Source organism: Olea europaea, chromosome 22, assembly GCF_002742605.1.
Source record: "Olea europaea var. sylvestris chromosome 22, O_europaea_v1, whole genome shotgun sequence".
NCBI classification, from domain to species: domain Eukaryota; kingdom Viridiplantae; phylum Streptophyta; class Magnoliopsida; order Lamiales; family Oleaceae; genus Olea; species Olea europaea.
In genome coordinates, this window is record NC_036258.1 from 4,209,959 (window position 1) to 4,227,629 (window position 17,671).

The 17,671-nt window shown below is 35.4% G+C and overlaps 1 protein-coding gene and 1 pseudogene across 2 annotated transcripts; one reads left to right on the top strand and one right to left on the bottom strand.

Annotated features, from left to right (window-relative positions):
* The first annotated feature begins 218 nt into the window (after positions 1-218).
* On the top strand, positions 219-7,025 carry LOC111371437 (guanosine nucleotide diphosphate dissociation inhibitor 2). 2 transcript variants are annotated; one of them, XM_022993426.1, is made up of 14 exons: positions 219-293; positions 370-480; positions 1,827-1,889; positions 2,023-2,106; positions 2,200-2,307; positions 2,415-2,587; positions 2,851-2,962; positions 3,077-3,157; positions 3,261-3,323; positions 3,786-3,887; positions 4,146-4,270; positions 5,487-5,697; positions 5,791-5,865; positions 6,715-7,025. In XM_022993426.1, the coding sequence occupies exons 2-14, from the start codon at positions 394-396 to the stop codon at positions 6,763-6,765; spliced, it is 1,335 nt and encodes a 444-aa protein (XP_022849194.1). In that variant the 5' UTR covers positions 219-293; positions 370-393; the 3' UTR covers positions 6,766-7,025. The 2 variants fall into 2 exon arrangements, with proteins under 2 accessions (XP_022849194.1, XP_022849193.1); XM_022993425.1 differs by having other exon boundaries at positions 220-480.
* Positions 7,026-10,073: 3,048 nt separating this feature from the next.
* LOC111371062 overlaps positions 10,074-17,671 on the bottom strand; it is a 43,911-nt pseudogene continuing 36,313 nt past the window's right edge.

The window sequence follows — 17,671 nt, forward strand, 5'->3', positions numbered from 1 at the left end:
AAATTATGAATTTTAGTCTCTGTTTATTTCTCATTTTTTCTCATTAAAATAAAAAATATAACTATATCCATCACATTAAATAATCAAATTTGAATTTTTTATCTCTTATGTGTAATTTATAACGATTATATTTTTTATTCTCATTCTTCCAAAAATGATAAACAAACCGGTTTATTACGGGCAATATCTCAATTTTCGAATTTAAAATAGCTACTCTTTTACATTTCCCTTTCCACTGCACAAACCTGGCTATATCCATTCACACACACCAACATTAATCTCACTTTGTCATTGTGAGAGCCCTAGTCATTTTTCTACTACTTATTATTTTCTTTTTTTCGATTTAGGTTAAGAATCTATCGATTTTAGGTGAAGGATCAGTTAAGGGATAAGATGGATGAAGAGTACGATGTAATAGTGCTTGGGACGGGTCTCAAGGAATGCATTCTTAGCGGTCTCCTCTCTGTTGATGGCCTTAAGGTTGATTTCCTTATTTTTTGTTGTCATTTTTTTTTTTTTGAGAAATCAAATGTTCGGAGATTATTGTGATTAGGATTTATTGTTATTTATTTATGCGCAGATAATTGTGGTAATATGGAGAAATTTTTTTGATGGTCTGATTTAGTTTTCATTTTTTTGGAGATCGGACATAGTATTATGTCTACTGGATTCTGATCTGTTGATCTTAATGTTTGCTATTGTTGAATTTTTGTACTTGATAAATTTAAAGATTGGTTGGAAAGGATCTCCTAATTCTGTGTTCTAAATTTGATATGAATCAATTGGGGTCCCACCGGAAATAATTTATTGTCATTTATTAGTGATTCATGTTTGATGTAATTGGAATGATTTTATCCGATGCTGATATAATCAAGTAATATTTTATGAAATAGGTGTAAGTTAATTTTGGTATTTGTTTCTGATAGACTAGGACGAGATAAATATCCAGGTGATTAGTTAGAATTTGGTCACGAAAACATCAAGTCAAGGTAAATTATGATTAATGACATGGGACTGGTTCTGTTATGACTTATATACTAAAATGCACGTATATTAAAATTAAGTGCACATCGACTTAATGCAAGTTTCTTTTGCACTTTCATCTTGAACAATATTTTATGATGGACATTATTTGCCTTTGAGTTTTGACCATTTGATTTAAAAATTTCAGTTTAGTAATGTACATGCATGTTAAGTAAGGGGTTTTCACGTTGGGTTATCTATCTATATGTCATTTAGCTGGATGATATTTTGTAAACACTCAGACATAGACACTCTGATTCTTGGCTTTATTTTCTGAAGTGCCTTGATTGGTTGTAAACTTAAGAATGCTTAGTAAAGTAAGAGACGATATAAACGAGGTTCGATGTAAATTTTGTGAAGTCCATTTGGGATATTATCCTTGTTTTTTTAATCTATTTACTTCTGTTTGTATTTTACATTTTTGTGATTCTGGAACTCCTTTATTTAAAGTTCTCTGTTAATTACAGTGCTTAGACGAAATTTTTAGTCTTGTAAGTTCCGAAAGGTGATTTTTTGGAAATAGGTTGTAGAATAGCTGAAGTGATTTTTCCATATGCTACATTTTACCCTTATAGATCTATGCTTTTTTAGTCATTTCCTTGTCTTACCATGTAGGATATATGACTGATAATTTGTACATTATACATGTTTGTGTTTATAGCTTTTTTTTTTTTTTCCCCCCCCTAAATACGATTGTCATAACATTTTCTCTTTAATCCTGCGTAAATAGAAAAGGCTAATTATGGCTTACAAATTTTATCTTGCTGTTATTTGAACCTGAACTTCAAGCCTTTGGTAATTAGGTCCTGCACATGGATAGGAATGACTATTATGGTGGAGAATCAACTTCACTTAATCTTATTCAGGTAGTCCTTTCATTTATATTTGCAAGAGATGCAATGAACTTAAACATCCCAGGCCTTTGTTGTACCTTCTCCCTTTGCTGGACTGAAGTGCAATATAAATGCTATTCTTCTGATGGAAATTATTATTACTCAGCTCTGGAAGAGGTTTAGAGGAAGTGATAAGCCTCCAGCTCAATTGGGTTCTAGCAGAGATTATAACGTTGACATGATTCCAAAGGTTTTTACTTGAACTGATCTCCATTTTGAATGTCCCATACTGCAGTTCTTTTTGTCATTCTACTCTGATTAATTGATTTCCTGATTTCCTCAGTTTATTATGGCAAATGGTGCTCTAGTTCGAGTCCTCATTCATACTGATGTTACTAAATATTTGTACTTCAAAGCCGTTGATGGCAGCTTTGTGTACAACAAAGGAAAGGTATGATCATTTCTGACTAATGTTTAAAACTGTCTACAGCTTTTTAGTTTCTTTTCATGTAAAATCACTGAATGTCACCGTATTTTTTTTTTACCATAATGCAACAGATTCACAAGGTGCCAGCTACTGACATGGAGGCCCTCAAATCCCCCCTCATGGGTATTTTTGAAAAGCGCCGTGCTCGAAAATTCTTCATATATGTCCAAGACTACAACGAAAGTGAACCTAAAACACACGAAGGGATGGATTTGACAAGAGTCACGACTAGAGAGCTCATTGCGTATGCTCTTAGTCTTTAACCTTTTTGTCTAATAACATTGTGTTATATATGCTTTGAAGCTGCCAAAGTAATCATAATGTCATCTGAAGAAATAATATTTTTAGTAGCATGTGAACAGACATTCCCATGTGAGGAAATAAAATGTTATTTTGATAGACCACATCACTAAATGCAAGATTGCCTATTTCAATTTTTATTATTATTATTTTTTTGACAAGCGTCAACTTGAACTTTATGCTTATGGAACTTTGAACATCTGACAGAAAGTATGGCCTTGATGACAACACTGTGGACTTCATTGGTCATGCATTGGCTCTCCATAGAGATGACTGCTACTTAGATGAACCAGCGCTAGATACTGTGAAGAGGATGAAGGTTCTTTGTTTGCTCCCTGGAAACTCTTTATTTTTCCTGTTGATGTTTTTACTTTAGGATTCTTAAAAAGTTAACGGAGTTTGTATACTTCTTTTGTTTCTTATCACTTGTTAGCTTTATGCTGAGTCTGTAGCACGTTTTGCTGGAGGATCACCATACATCTATCCTTTATATGGCCTGGGGGAGCTTCCCCAGGTTCGTCTCTTTCCTCCTTCCCCCCCCTCCCCCCCCCTCTCTCTCTCTCTCTGTTTGCATTCTGTGATTTGCTTATATGGTCTTGGATCCTTCGTTCTTTTAGGCATTTGCTCGTCTTAGTGCCGTGTATGGTGGGACCTACATGTTGAATAAGCCTGAGTGCAAGGTATTTGCTTCATATCTCTTACTCCTCTCTCTCCATCTGTTCCCTTTTCCCTTCTAACGCTACTCCTGTTTAAAAAACATTAGGGAAAAAATGGGACATTGACAGACATCCTTTGCCTCTTTGCTTATCACTTATAGGACCGAAAAGTATAAGTATAGTTTTACTGCTGCAGTGATCGTGGGTATTTATGTTATTAGTGTAATTGTTTTCTTCCATTGTTGTCCCACTCATGTTTTGTTTGTTCTTTTAACTTTGTTTTGATATTATTTTTGTTTCTGTTGTGGTAGTTATGAACTTGTTGTAAGGAAATATTGTTGATTTGATGTTATTATCATTGTCACTGTGGCTTGTGAAATCGTTATTCTTGTCGTGTTATATCTGTTGTTGGTTATTTTATCTTTCCTTCTCTAGTTAGCATGGATGCTTTGTTTTAAGCCTGAAATGAAATTTCTCAATTGCTAGGTAGAGTTTGACGAGGAAGGAAAGGTGATTGGTGTGACGTCGGAGGGGGAAACTGCTAAGTGCAAGAAAGTTGTATGTGATCCTTCCTACCTACCTAACAAGGTAAATCTCTCTCTGAAATTTGTTTTGGTGCCTTCTATCTCATAAACGATTTTGTCCTAGTCACTTATACTTCAATGTTTCCATCTAAAAGTACTTTGGAACCAGTTATGAACTCTAATATATATTTGTCTGTGTTGTAGCACATGCATGTTCTGCAGTCAACTTCGTTATACTTCCAAGCACTACCAATAAATTCCATCTTTGCGCACCTGATTATCCATATACTGTTTTTTGTCAACAACTTGAGGAATGTTGCAGGTTAGGAAGGTTGGTAAAGTTGCCAGAGCCATTGCAATCATGAGCCACCCAATTCCAAATACCAACGATTCTCACTCAGCACAGGTTATTCTGCCTCAGAAGCAGTTGGGTCGCAAATCAGATATGTGAGTAATCTTTTAAGTGAAGGCTAAAAAATTAACTACATAGTTTATTAGTCAACTTCATTGGAAACTCTGGCAATAAAGATTAATTAGCTGGTGACTGATTGAATATAGTGGTTGAGACGAGTTAATCGTGAGCTTTGAAGGATGTTAAAGATAAGATGAAAGTGAGCAGAAACTCAGATGGTGCAATAGCCATTGTGGGTTTCTGTGGAGTTCTATTGTTACATTTTAATTTACATGATATTTTAGGGAAAGTTACACTGGAGTCCCAACCTTTTGCTTAAAGTTGCACTTGTTCCAGCAACCTATTTCTCTATCCATGGTTCCCACTTCCCTCAGCTTTCAATTTCCGTATATTTCGATCGTCAGTGGACAGAAATCATCCGCTTGCTCACTAAAATTAACGTTCAACACACTTGAAATGTTGTTAAGAGGGGGGCAAAATGGATAAAGACAAAAAAATTTCATTAACAAATAAATAATAACAAAAGAGAAATGGAAATGGAAATGAAAATAAAATATAAGAACAGGAGAAAAATAAGAAAAATCCCCTCATCCCCATACCTTTGACTGTCATTTTGCCTCCCCACCTTGGTTGGCTGCTTCGCCCAACGCCATTCTGCTGGTTATCCACTCCAAACATCCCCCAATCCCATTTTCCCTCTATTTCCTGTACCTGTTTGGATGGCAGTTAAGAGTGTTGGAAGAGTGAGGAGGGGGTTGAGGGAAATTTTTTTTTTTTTTTTTTTAAACTTTTTTCCTTTTCCATATTTTCCTTTGTTTCCTCTTTTATGTCTTGAAAATAAGAGACGGCCTTTGTTTGAGCCCCATTTTTTAGAATAGATTTTATTAAAAGTGATTTTTTTTGGGAAAATGTATGGTTAAAAAGTATGGAAAAGTTTTGAATTTAAATGCAAAATTATTTTATTACGAGAATATGTGCTTGATAGTGAGTTTGGTGAAGATGAGTTTTAAAAAATGGAGCTCAAACAAGGGCTGATTATCTTTTCAACCAACTTTGGCTTTTTAACTGCAAGTTTTGATTTCCATCTACTGGGGACCCCATGTTACGGAAATCGTCCCCAGTACCAAGAAAATTTAGTTGGGGAACCGCAAGTGCCACATTAAGCAAAGGTTGGGGACTGCAAACCTAGCACCTCATATTCTAGCTGCAAACTTCTTTAACATCCGATGTGATGGATTGATGACTCTGCAGGTATCTGTTTTGTTGCTCTTATTCTCACAATGTTGCTCCAAAAGGGAAATTCATTGCATTTGTCTCGACAGAAGCAGAAACTGATCACCCTGAGACTGAACTGAAGCCAGGAATTGATCTTCTTGGACCTGTTGATGAGATCTTCTTTGAGACTTATGACAGATATGAACCAGTCAATGAACCCTCTCTGGACAATTGCTTTATATCAACAGTAAGTTTCTTTTGGATTTGATTTCATTTGAATATACTACTTTTGAACATTGCTTTCCTGGCATGGATGCACTGATTTTGTTTCACACGACAGAGTTATGATGCCACAACTCACTTTGAGTCAACTGTGGTGGATGTTCTGAATATGTATACCCTGATTACTGGAAAGGTAAGACTAAAGTTTTGAGTTCATAACATTTCCTTCATGTTAAATTTCCACTCAATTATATTCTCTGATAGTTCATACTCTTTATGACTTCGGCCCTGTAATCTAACTTTGGTGCTCCCATGTTACAATTCTGATGCCCTTTTGGGGACATTTAATGATGCTGACCCAACAATTTAATTATAAATAGCGTTTCCAATATGTGAGACGAAAACGGATAGTTATGACGATTTGGTAAATTGGTCCTTAGCAAATGAGTTTGTTAGGAGGAGCCAATACATTATGTTTTTGAACATTTTGGTCATTGTTCAATACTTTCACTTTGCTAGGCATCCACTCCTGCTTGATTTGATAATATAAGGTTGGTAAATATCAGGATTTATTTATTTATTTTTTAATGTAAAAACAGGATCTATATGTCTGTCTGTATTGGTAATATAGTGCATATCAACATATCTAAAACTCAAGCAAGGGTGCACATAGTAAAGAAAACATCTCGACTCTTTAAGATTATGCTACCAAATGTTATGGGTGGAAAGAGCTAATATAGTTCCGTGAATAACTTGTGTCTGGTGGGCTGCTGATTGCTTCAATGATTAGTTTATGTTTGCTGGTATTAATGGGATGGTCCTGGAACCCTAATTTTACTTTGTAAAAGTTCCTGGAGTCCAATTGTAGCAGAGTGCAGGGTTAAGCTCCGAAAATTCTGCAATATTCCTAGATTTTCTGAAACATTTGATAGAAAAGGCACATCACGTGCTAATATTACACCGTTTGTGTTAGAAACCACATTTTGACCAGAACTCGTTGTTCTCCATTGTATGTAATAACATGATTTTGTTGCTGATGCAGGTTCTTGATCTTAATGTGGATTTAAGTGCTGCCAGTGCTGCGGAAGAGTGAAAACCTTGTTTGTTGTAGAACTTTTATGTGTTGTGTGCTGCCAAATTCTTAAGGATGAGTGAAGTCAAAAGTCGTGTCTAAGTTTTACATAGTTCCTCTGTCTAAATTGTTGCTTTAATGCTTGTTGGAATCTTGTTCTGAGTTTTTCTTATGCATCTCTAGGATTGATTTCGAATACATATAAGAGCATCTTTAAAAGATTCTTTAAACATAAGATGCTCTTTATTTAATAGAGTCAGCTATTAAAATTATGCTTAAAAGACTTTTTAAATTAACATTTTAATTTAGAGAATGAATTTGGCTCTTCAACTCTTTATAATTTAATGTATTCAATGTATTTCAATTTTTAATCAAGAAAATTAATATAATAAGTTAGGATCCGTTTGATTGTAAAGATAAAATTGAATTGAAAACGAATTCCAGGGAATTGAATTGTTTAGAAATTGTTTTCTTTGGAATCGTAAATTATTATGTTTGATTAGTATAATTTTTCACGTGAAAAATATTGAAATGAAAGTTTTTTTTTTAATGTTCGTTTGACTTTGTTTTACATGAAAATTGTTAATTAAATAGATAAAATTTACTGGTATTGGGTATGAAATTTATTTCCATTGCAACAAATAATAATAATAATAATAATAATAATAATAATAATAATAATAATAATAATAATAATAATTCAAGAAAATCATCTATATTTAGGTGTTCGTTTGATTTTGTTTTACATGAAAATTGTTAGTAAAAGGGAAATATTTTTCATAGCAAAATAATAATAATAATAATAATAATAATAAATTAAAAAATTAAAAAATTGCTACAGTAATCGGGAATTTTAATTCTCACCATTTTGACGAGAATTTCAATTTCATAATTTCATGGAAAATGCTGACGTAGCAAGAAAGCGAGAATTTCAATTCTATAAAAAATATTAGACAATCAAACAACCAAAAGTAAGAAAATGGAATTCATTTTCCATGGAAAAAGTGGAGTAATCAAACACTATCTTAGAAGAAAGCTTGTGAAAATAAAGGATAGGGAAAAACGACTTATTTTTTTGGAGTAGTAAAATTAAGTGTTAAATATAAAGAGTTTGCTAAAGTACTTAAAATTTTTCTCTTTAAACTTATAGATGCTTTTCAAATTGTGGAACATGCTCTTTAAAAATAGTCTCTAGAATATGCTTTAAGATCACGAACTTGAGTGGAAAGTCAATTTTTTTTTTCTTATATTCACAGTGTTGCTTTGTTTACATATAGAAATTATTTCCAAGTTTCTGGGAAAATCATCTAATATTAGAAATTAGAATATAGGGATTCCAATCCTCAATATAATGGCTTAAGCCTAGGTTCCAAGCTTTTATGATTACTATATAAATTAAAAAAAAAAAATTAACAAAATATTTTTTCATTGTATATTTAACCTTTGTTTGAGTCCCATTTTTTTATAAATTCATTTTCAAGTACACATTCTTCAATAAAATAATATTACATGCAATTTCAAAACTTTTCTTTAATTTTTAATCATACATTCTTTATCAATTTACTATTCAAAATGCATTCTTTGCCCAAAAATGAGGCTCAAACAAGGGCTTAATGAAAAAGGTACTTATTGCATTATTCTTATGTCAATTGTCCGTACACGTTAGATAATTTAACCAGAACTGTCATAAAACTGCAGTGATATTTTCTCATGAAGAGTTGATTGAAATAAAATTTATAATCGTTAAATTATATGAAATTTCACAAGCCAATAGAAAATCAGTTTTAATTTTTATCGCATTCGCTCACTTAAATATATTCACAAATGCAAAAGAAAAACATTTATTTGCTTTAAAAAAAAAAAAAAAAAAACAACAAACGCCTGACCCGAACCTCAGGTTTTATAGTGTCAGGCCAATCTGCTGGGTGTTGAGCCTAGTGGCAGCTCCCCTCCAAAGGTGACCTATACCATTCTCAGTGAACAACGTGCAGGCGGATTTAGGTGGTGACCAGTTAGGGCTACCACCTTAGTTGGAATCGTATGGGAGAATTTTTTTTTCTGATAATAAATAGACTTTTTAGATTATATATTTGACAATTCATATTAACAAACATTTTTGTATTTCAACAATTTTTAACAAAATAAATGCAAGGAAGATGATTCAAACCTGCTACTTTCCTTTGAACACTTTACCATCATGTCACTTATTGATTTTTAGCACATAATGTAACAAAATAATATATGTTCAATTTTACTGGTTTAATGCAAGTGGAAATATTTTAACCAATGCTTTGTCCCTCTTTTCAATTTTCTTTTTCTTTTCTTTTTCTTCCCTCTCTAATCAATTGATTTGAGAGTTTGGTCAATATTTTTTATAATTTTTGTATTTCAACAATTTTTACCAAAACAAATGCAAGGAAGATAATTCAAACTTGCTACCTTCCTTTGAACATTTACCATCATGACACTTATTGATTTTTAACACATAATGTAACAAAATAATATATGTTCAATTTTACTGGTTTAATATAAGTAGAAATATTTTAACCGGTGTTTTGTCCCTCTTTTCGATTTTCTTTTTCTTCCCCCTCTAATCAATTGATTTGAAAGTTTGGTCAATTAAATGGTGGATGAATTTATAGAAAATAGACCTTAGTGTCATAAAAAATCTTTTAATAAAATTTATTTAATTAATAAAAGGTTATACTTTTCGTTCATAAAAAATTGATTGCGAAAAAATTGAATCATACAAGCACGTAAAATTGATATAAGCACATAAATAATTTCAATTTTGTTAATATAATAATGCTTTTTAATTAACTTTCTCTATAAACTGAATATTGATATTTTGTTGATATATATTGCCTATTTAATTGAAAAATAAATTAGGGCATTTTGTAAATTATGGAACATTTTTTTCATCCACAATGAAAATTCATATCTAGTTCTAGTAGTGTATCTAGTTTTTATAGTTCTAATCCGTACGAATTTTTGAATATTATATAATTAAATATTAATAAACAACCCCACTATCACGGGCGTTGGCCATCGATAGTAAGCTTTTAATACTCGAGGTCCGCCCTAGTTGAACTCGACCTCTGGATTCGCCCCGACAACGTGCACCGATAATGGATACTAGCTAAGCGATAAATCCATTAACCTTGCTTGTAAATGAACTTCAAAAAAATAAAAAAATAAAAATAATAATAATAATAATTTCTGAAACAAGGCCATGTAAGAATCCAAGCTCAAGACTATTAGTCATTTTACAGAAAATGAAACCATGAAAAATGTAGTTCCTCCCAGTAGATTAGATTATATAACAAACTGCTTCATTTATTTGCCAAGAAAAAATCTATTGAAAATGTCAACAGGCAATCCATAAGCTGGATCTATAGCTTTCAATCCTGAATATTCAAGAAGTGAAAGACCGGCAATTGCAATTGATATGTACAAAAATTATAGTCCGACCCCGAACTTTCAAGCATGGCCCGAGGTTAATACCTCGACCACTCTCGTCTTCAAATATCCTCTAAAAAGTGGTCGGGCCTCTTAGAAGTCTAGCCCCGCTAAGGTCAGGCCCACATGCCAAAATATTGTCCTTGTCTCGAGCCTTTTTATGTGTTTTAGTCCTCTTATAACTCAATTACTTTATCTGATGAGGATAAGGACTTTAAATGGTTGAATCCTTCTACAACTCAACCACCAACGTCTATAAATACAAGACCTAGCCCCATTATTCAGGTATGTTTCTACAATACAATTACAATACATACTTTTACATAATTTCCCCGTCTGACTTAAGCATTGGAGGGGCGACGAAAGCACACCTCGTCGCCTTTGTTTCAGGTACTGGAAGGTTTCGTTCGTGCTCGACCTCAGTCCTCAATCTTGAAAAATCATAAGTACAATTTTTGGTATCATCATTGGCGCCGTCTGTGGGAAGCGATACATTAACCATATTTTTACCACATTCAAAAATTCATCAAAAGTGATAAATTTTTCGAGCAGTTTCTCTCCCACAAAAAGACAATAACCAAAGAAGGAATGAAAATAGCTATTAGAAAGAGAACATTTTTTGGGCAAGCACAAGGATTATTCGAGCAGTTCTCTCTACCCAGGGAGAAGTTGGCCACTAGAATGAAGAAAAAATGGCTATTACTGGCAAAAGGTTGAAAAAATATCTAGATTTGGTCCATGAAAGGGGTGATTTGCAACTTGAACAATCTGCCAATCAAAATTGAAAATATGATGGAGGCCGTTATAATCTTTGTGCTGGAGCATTTGATAAAAATTAGCAAAACGGGGTGTCATGGTAGAGCCTTTTTCTTTCCAACTTGATTCTTTTTCAAACAAACAAAGGAAAGGACAAAAAGAAGAAAGTTCTATTCAAAGATTTGGCTTTAAAAGTTGGTATTTCAGAAAGATCTTTGGCAGGGAGTTGTAGCTATTGGCATCCCCATTGAAATAATCCCAAAAAGCTCAAAAATTATGGCAACCGAAATACGTGCGATCTCTTTCAGGTACAATCTTCTCAGAACCATGAGGTTGCATGCCAAACATTTGATAAAATGTCTCGCTCAAAATTGGAGGCTCTCGCGACTTAAATGTTATAACGAGGCAACCCCAAACCAAGACCCTTGAGGCAGTTGCAGGCTTTCAACTAATTATCTTTTGGCACATGAACATGATTTTGAAGGAAATATGGTCTTTCTTTCGAGCAGTGGAAAGGAAGGCAATGAGGAATCAATACTATGACAAGTGGCCTCAGATGACGGAAGTGGCGAGTGTCGAAGAATTGGCCCACAATCATCGCTTTGAGCATAGGATTATAGAATAATTTCGTTTCATTAACAAGAATTGTGTTGCAAACTCGTTTACCTGTCAGATGCTCGATCAAATGCTTAAGTCAGAAATTCCCTCATTTTTATGGTTGCAGTAACTACGCAATATTTTACAACCTCCAACAAAGGTCATCGAGGCAGCCGCTGACAAGAATGCCACCCGCAGCCCACCACAGACTTTGACGACAACTCCGCACTTCATAGTTGGGGTTTCTTTGGTGAAATTTCAAAGATCATGATAAGTCTTCAAGAATAATTTGAGACATGGATCTTTAAGCAATGCATTTGATGAAATAAGGTAGCCCCACTTTCGGCAACACCCATGTTTGCCTGCACTTTGGGCACTAGACTAGCTGAGGAAGTGGACTCTTCCGTGGCATACAATTAACGTGAACAACTTATAAAAAGGGGAGTGATCAATCTTAATTATTTTTCTTTCATTCTTATTCTTACCTCTTCAATCTTCACGCCTACAATTTCTTTTGCTCAAGTCAAACTAGTTTGCATTTATCTAACAGGGGGAAAGTAGAATTTCAACTGATATTTGCCATTCATTCTGTGAATATTTGTACTTGGAACTCACTTTGTTTGGTTGCTAGCCACTACAACACTCTTAAATAACAATTGTGATTCAGTCAAATATGAAGTGTAGGCTAAATGCAGAAATGCTTAACAAATAACAAGTCAATATCCACTTAGCCGATTTAGAATGATGTTGTGCATTTGGTGGCTCTAATAAAGAAAATAAGTAAAATTTCTAGTAACAAGAATTCTCAAAGAAACTTTGATACTTATGAAGGATTTAATGCTTAGAGTTCTTGAATATGTTTAAATAGCTTCAACAAACCTGCATTCATTTGTTATATACTTATCAATAGTTGAACCTAATTGAATTATTTGCTGTACGAAGCTCTTCTACCTTTGCATACTTGCTGATTTTATGATACTAATGTCCAGCTTTGGAAACAAAAATAAAGTGATAGAAGGAGTTGAAATCTGTGGTATATTTCATGCATTGGATTGGCTGGGAAAGTTAAAAACTATGACTACACACTACATGTGATGATGGAGTGCCTTTCACTCATGGGTTGTCAATCACAGCTTTTATAGACTTTTTGCTTGGTCAGGAAATCAAGACTATACTAAGTGTTCAACAAAATTTTCAGTTGGGATTTCTCTTATTTAGAGCTCCTTCTAATCATCATATTTATTATTCGACGACCTTGCATTGTTGAAGACCAGCTAAGCTCATGATTCTCCTACTTATTGAAGGCGAGCCTTAGCTCATGGTTTTCTTATTATCGAAGGCGACCCTCAGCTCGTGGTTTTCTTATTATCGAAGGTGAGCCTTAGCTCGTGTCTTTCTCATTATTGAAGTCAAGCCCTGCTCCGTGCAGGCACCTCAAAGCCCTGTCCCGTGCAGGCACCACAAAGCCCTGCTTCGCGCAGGCACCTAAAGCCCTGCTCCGAGCAGGCACACCAAAGCCCTGTTAAGGGCAGGCATCACAAAGTCCTGCTCCATGCAGGCATCACAAAGTCCTGCTCCATGCAGGCACCTCAAAGCCCTGCTCCGTGCAGGTACCTCAAAGCTCTGTCCCGTGCAGGCACCACAAAGCCCTGCTTCACGCAGGCACCTAAAGCCCTGCTCCGAGCAGGCACACCAAAGCCCTGTTAAGAGCAGGCATCACAAAGCCCTGCTCCGTGCAGGCATCTCAAAGCCCTGTCTCGTGCAGGCACCACAAAGCCCTGCTTCGCGCAGGCACCTAAAGCCCTGCTCCGAGCAGGCACACCAAAGCCCTGTTAAGAGCAGGCATCACAAAGCCCTGCCCCGCGCAGGCACACAAAGCCCTGCCCCGGGCAGGCACACCAAAGTCCTGTCAAGAGCAGGCACCACAAAGCCCTGTCCCGCGCAGTCACCAAAAGCCCTGTGACAAGTAGGCACATTAAAGCCCTGCCTTGAGCAGGCACATCAAAGTCCTACCCCAAGTAGGCACCTCAAAACCCTGCCCTGAGCAGGCACCAAAGCCCTGTCACAAGCAGGCATATCAAAAGCCTTGTCTCTCGCAAGCACCAAAGCCCTGTCCCGTGCAGGCATCTAAGTCTTGTCCCGCGCAAGCACAAAAGCCTTGTCCATCGCAGGCATCAAAGCCTTACCCCACGCAAGCACAAAAACCCTGTCACAAGCAGGCACCAACAAAAGCCCTGTCATGCGTAGGCAACTAAGTCTTGTCCCACGCAAGCACCTCTAAGTCTCGCAATGCATCAAGTAAACAACCGGACGATGGTCTATCCCGAGCTTGCCAGGCTGGACCTATTCTCAAATTCATCAGAGCAAAGATCGAAATATTATTTCACGTTCGGCTCGGGGGCCTATCCTCGAGCTCAACGCATTGTCAAAAACCCAGCCACAAGAGCTTGGGATATTATTTCACATTGAACTCGGGCTATGTTCTGGAGCTCAAATTATTGTCAAACCCCAACCAACAAGCTTGAGATAAATATATTCATAATAGGATTGAGCTTCCACTTAGCCTCCTATATAAAACTTTGTCTATTCGTCAAACTCATTACTTCCAAAACTTTTAACAAAGCTCGAGGTCGAGCTCGTTCTTTTCAACTTCTAAACAAGGTAGAGGTCAAGCTCTTTCACTTCAAGTACTGATAAAGCTTGAGGTTGAGCTCATTCATGCCAGATTCTTTTACAAGGTCGAAGTCGAGCTCAGTTCTCTCAAAAATTTCAACAAGGGCAGGATCAAGTTCTTTCTTTCAAAATTTCTAATAAGCCTTAATATCGAGTTCATTGCTTTCAAATTTTAAATAGTCAATACTTGCTATCCTAGACCTATGTGCTCGGGGGCCTATCGACTCGACATGAGCATGTCTATTCTAGAACTTAATATACTTATGCATCTCATGCCAGAAACTCCCACATTGTGCATGAGCTCCTGACATGGATGCACGGGGGCCTATGATATGTACAAAAATTATAGTCCGACCCCGAACTTTCAAGCATGGCCCGAGGTCAATACCTCGATCACTCTCGTCTTCAAATATCCTCTAAAAAGTGGTCGGGCCTCTTAGAAGTCTAGCCCCGCTAAGGTCAGGCCCACATGCCAAAATATTGTCCTTGTCTCGAGCCTTTTTATGTGTTTTAGTCCTCTTATAACTCAATTACTTTATCTGATGAGGATAAGGACTTTAAATGGTTGAATCCTTCTACAACTCAACCACCAACGTCTATAAATACAAGACCTAGCCCCATTATTCAGGTATGTTTCTACAATACAATTACAATACATACTTTTACATAATTTCCCCGTCTGACTTAAGCATTGGAGGGGCGACGAAAGCACACCTCGTCGCCTTTGTTTCAGGTACTGGAAGGTTTCGTTCGTGCTCGACCTCAGTCCTCAATCTTGAAAAATCATAGGTACAATTTTTGGTATCATCAGCAATATCAATACACATTAGATTCATGGTGTAAATACATCTCCCCAAATCAAAAGCATCACGACAAGATTCAACAATTACCAGCGACTCAAAAAGTAGGTGTGGAAGACATCAACAGCATCGTTCGGTCTATCTGAAATTTCACCATTTTCTTTATCCTACATCAATAAAGGATGAGCAATCTAAACTTCTTGCTTTTCATTGTAAGTAATCAATCTCAGAATTCAAGATTTCAAACCAAAACTGATATAAGCCTATTCTTGAAGTAACCTAAAAATCCAAGATAAACTTAAAAAGCTTTTCCTTGTCAATCCTGTGAACTCTGTCAATCATCATCACGCTAGAAAGGACCCACAACGAGTAACAGACCTGAAGTTAAACTGAAGTAGCATTAGACAGAATTAAAGAATATCTTAACTTTCTCTCTTAAAAATAAGAATATTTAAGGAAAACAGTAACTCACATAAGGAAGCTTCTAAGGACGTCCATTTAGACCTCCAGATTTTACTTATCGTTCGCGCAATCACCATCCAAGTAGGTCCTTGTCAACATGATGTAGAGAACCAGTAATAGCAAGAGCTCCCACACAGCAAAAAACTAAAATAACGGTGGCATGCCATGACTCCCATTATTTTGCATAAATGCTATATACTATATATGGTATAACTCTATATATTACTCTGCTATTTCATAGCAAGTTGCTTCCCAATCCATCCATTAAAATGCACGGGTAAAACAGTTGACTGCTGGGCTAAGATACAGAATATAGTACTGAAATAAATAAAATAAGCACGCATACTGTAGCAGAGGGATCAAATTAAATCACCAGATGACAGATCCTAGTATTAAAGTATAAATATGAAATACTATAATTGAAGGAAAAAGGCAGATAAGAGAAACATGATGCTTAAAGCTTGAAGAGAATCCATTCTTGTATTAACTCATTTAATTAACATCAATAATTAGAGATATAAAAGGGCAAATGTGTTAAAGCCTGCCAACTAAAGCAAATGTATTTAATACATTAATTTTTCAACCCTCGCAGATGCAAATAAGAAATATTATTTCTGCCTTGTACTCCTTTTTCTACCTTCCAGTCAAAAACCACAGAAGTTATTGTCTTAACATTCATTCTCTGGCTTGCAATCTAACAAAGGTACAGAAATCGACCACCCATTAGAAAGGTCGAAAACAATGCATGTCCCATTTCCCAAACTAGAAAGGAATAATTAATTGCAAGTCACTTTTCTAGTTTATGCCCCATTTTCTTGGAGGTTCATGACACCTGTAAACTTAATTTCTCGCTTGTTTTGTGTTTACTTTATAGGTGGAGAACTATTTTGGAATCTTAAGGTTTTAGATTGAGTAGTACCAAAGAAAAAGCACATAATAATCCATAGACACAAGGATGCTAATGGTGGAGCTATAGATGATCATGTTATCCAAAAAAAGTGATTGCTTTAGGTATTTAGATTCAATTATTAACAAGAACTGAGAAGCAGAAGAGGGTGCATATGAGTCGAGAGCTTGGAGGTTGGATGAAATGGAGATATCCTACAAAATAGCTCTATATGACAGGAAGATCCAACAAGAAGATTAATTCTACAAAACAATTATTAGAATTGCTATGCTCTATTGTGTGGTTATACTAAAATGAATAACATGACAAATAAGAATATAAGCCAACAAGTGGAGGTGGGACACCTTTCATTGAGGATAAATTAGAGTGTGTTTGATTGACATGGAAAATATCACCTAGAAAAGAAAATATTTTCCATCTTTTGTGGAAAATAAAAACTACCTCTACCCAAGGAAAATATTTTCCTAAAAAACAAGGAAAATTAGGCATATTTTCAAAAGTTGAAAAATATTTTCCATAGAAAAAAATAACAATCAAACACTCCAAGTAGAAATTTGGATGAAAAACTGATATTTTTCATGAAAAATAAATGTAATCAAACGCACCTTTAATGAAAGATGCAAGGACATTATATGGTCAGGACATGAGACTCTCATTCATGATGAGATCTCAGTGGTAAAATGATAAGTGAGAAAGAGAACGTGGCCCTTAATTCAAGAATAAGACCAAGTCAGTGGAGCAGTTGTGAAGATTCTGTGGCTGTTTTGTTGTTTGCATGTGGGAAGTGGAGTCCAATTCCAAGATCATGCATGCATGCACGTGGAAGAGCTCATGGAATTTGTGTTGACACGTTGTAGATTAGAGTTAGGATTTGTTCTTCATTTGTTGAGTTTACTTAGAGTTTTTTATCTTAGTTCTCAAGATATGCTGGATAGTTATCATGTGTGACAATAGTTTAGGAAAAGTAGTTAAGTTGTAGCTTATTTAAAGAGCCAACATGAATAATAAATGGCAGTGAAATATTTATCCAAAGTAACTTGTGGTTAATTTCTCACCCTAAGAGAAATTTGTGGTTTTCTTTCACCCGAAGAAATAACTATTTTTCTACCATTTCATCTTTGTTCTGACTGGGACCTATTAATTGGTCTCAGAGCAGGTTTGCAATGGCGTTCTTTCATCCAGATATCCGTGAAAAGATCCAAGAGAAGTTGCAGGAAGCCCTTGTTTTGGTTTCAGAAATAAGGATGTCTTTCAAGGAGTCTTTTCTTCCAAG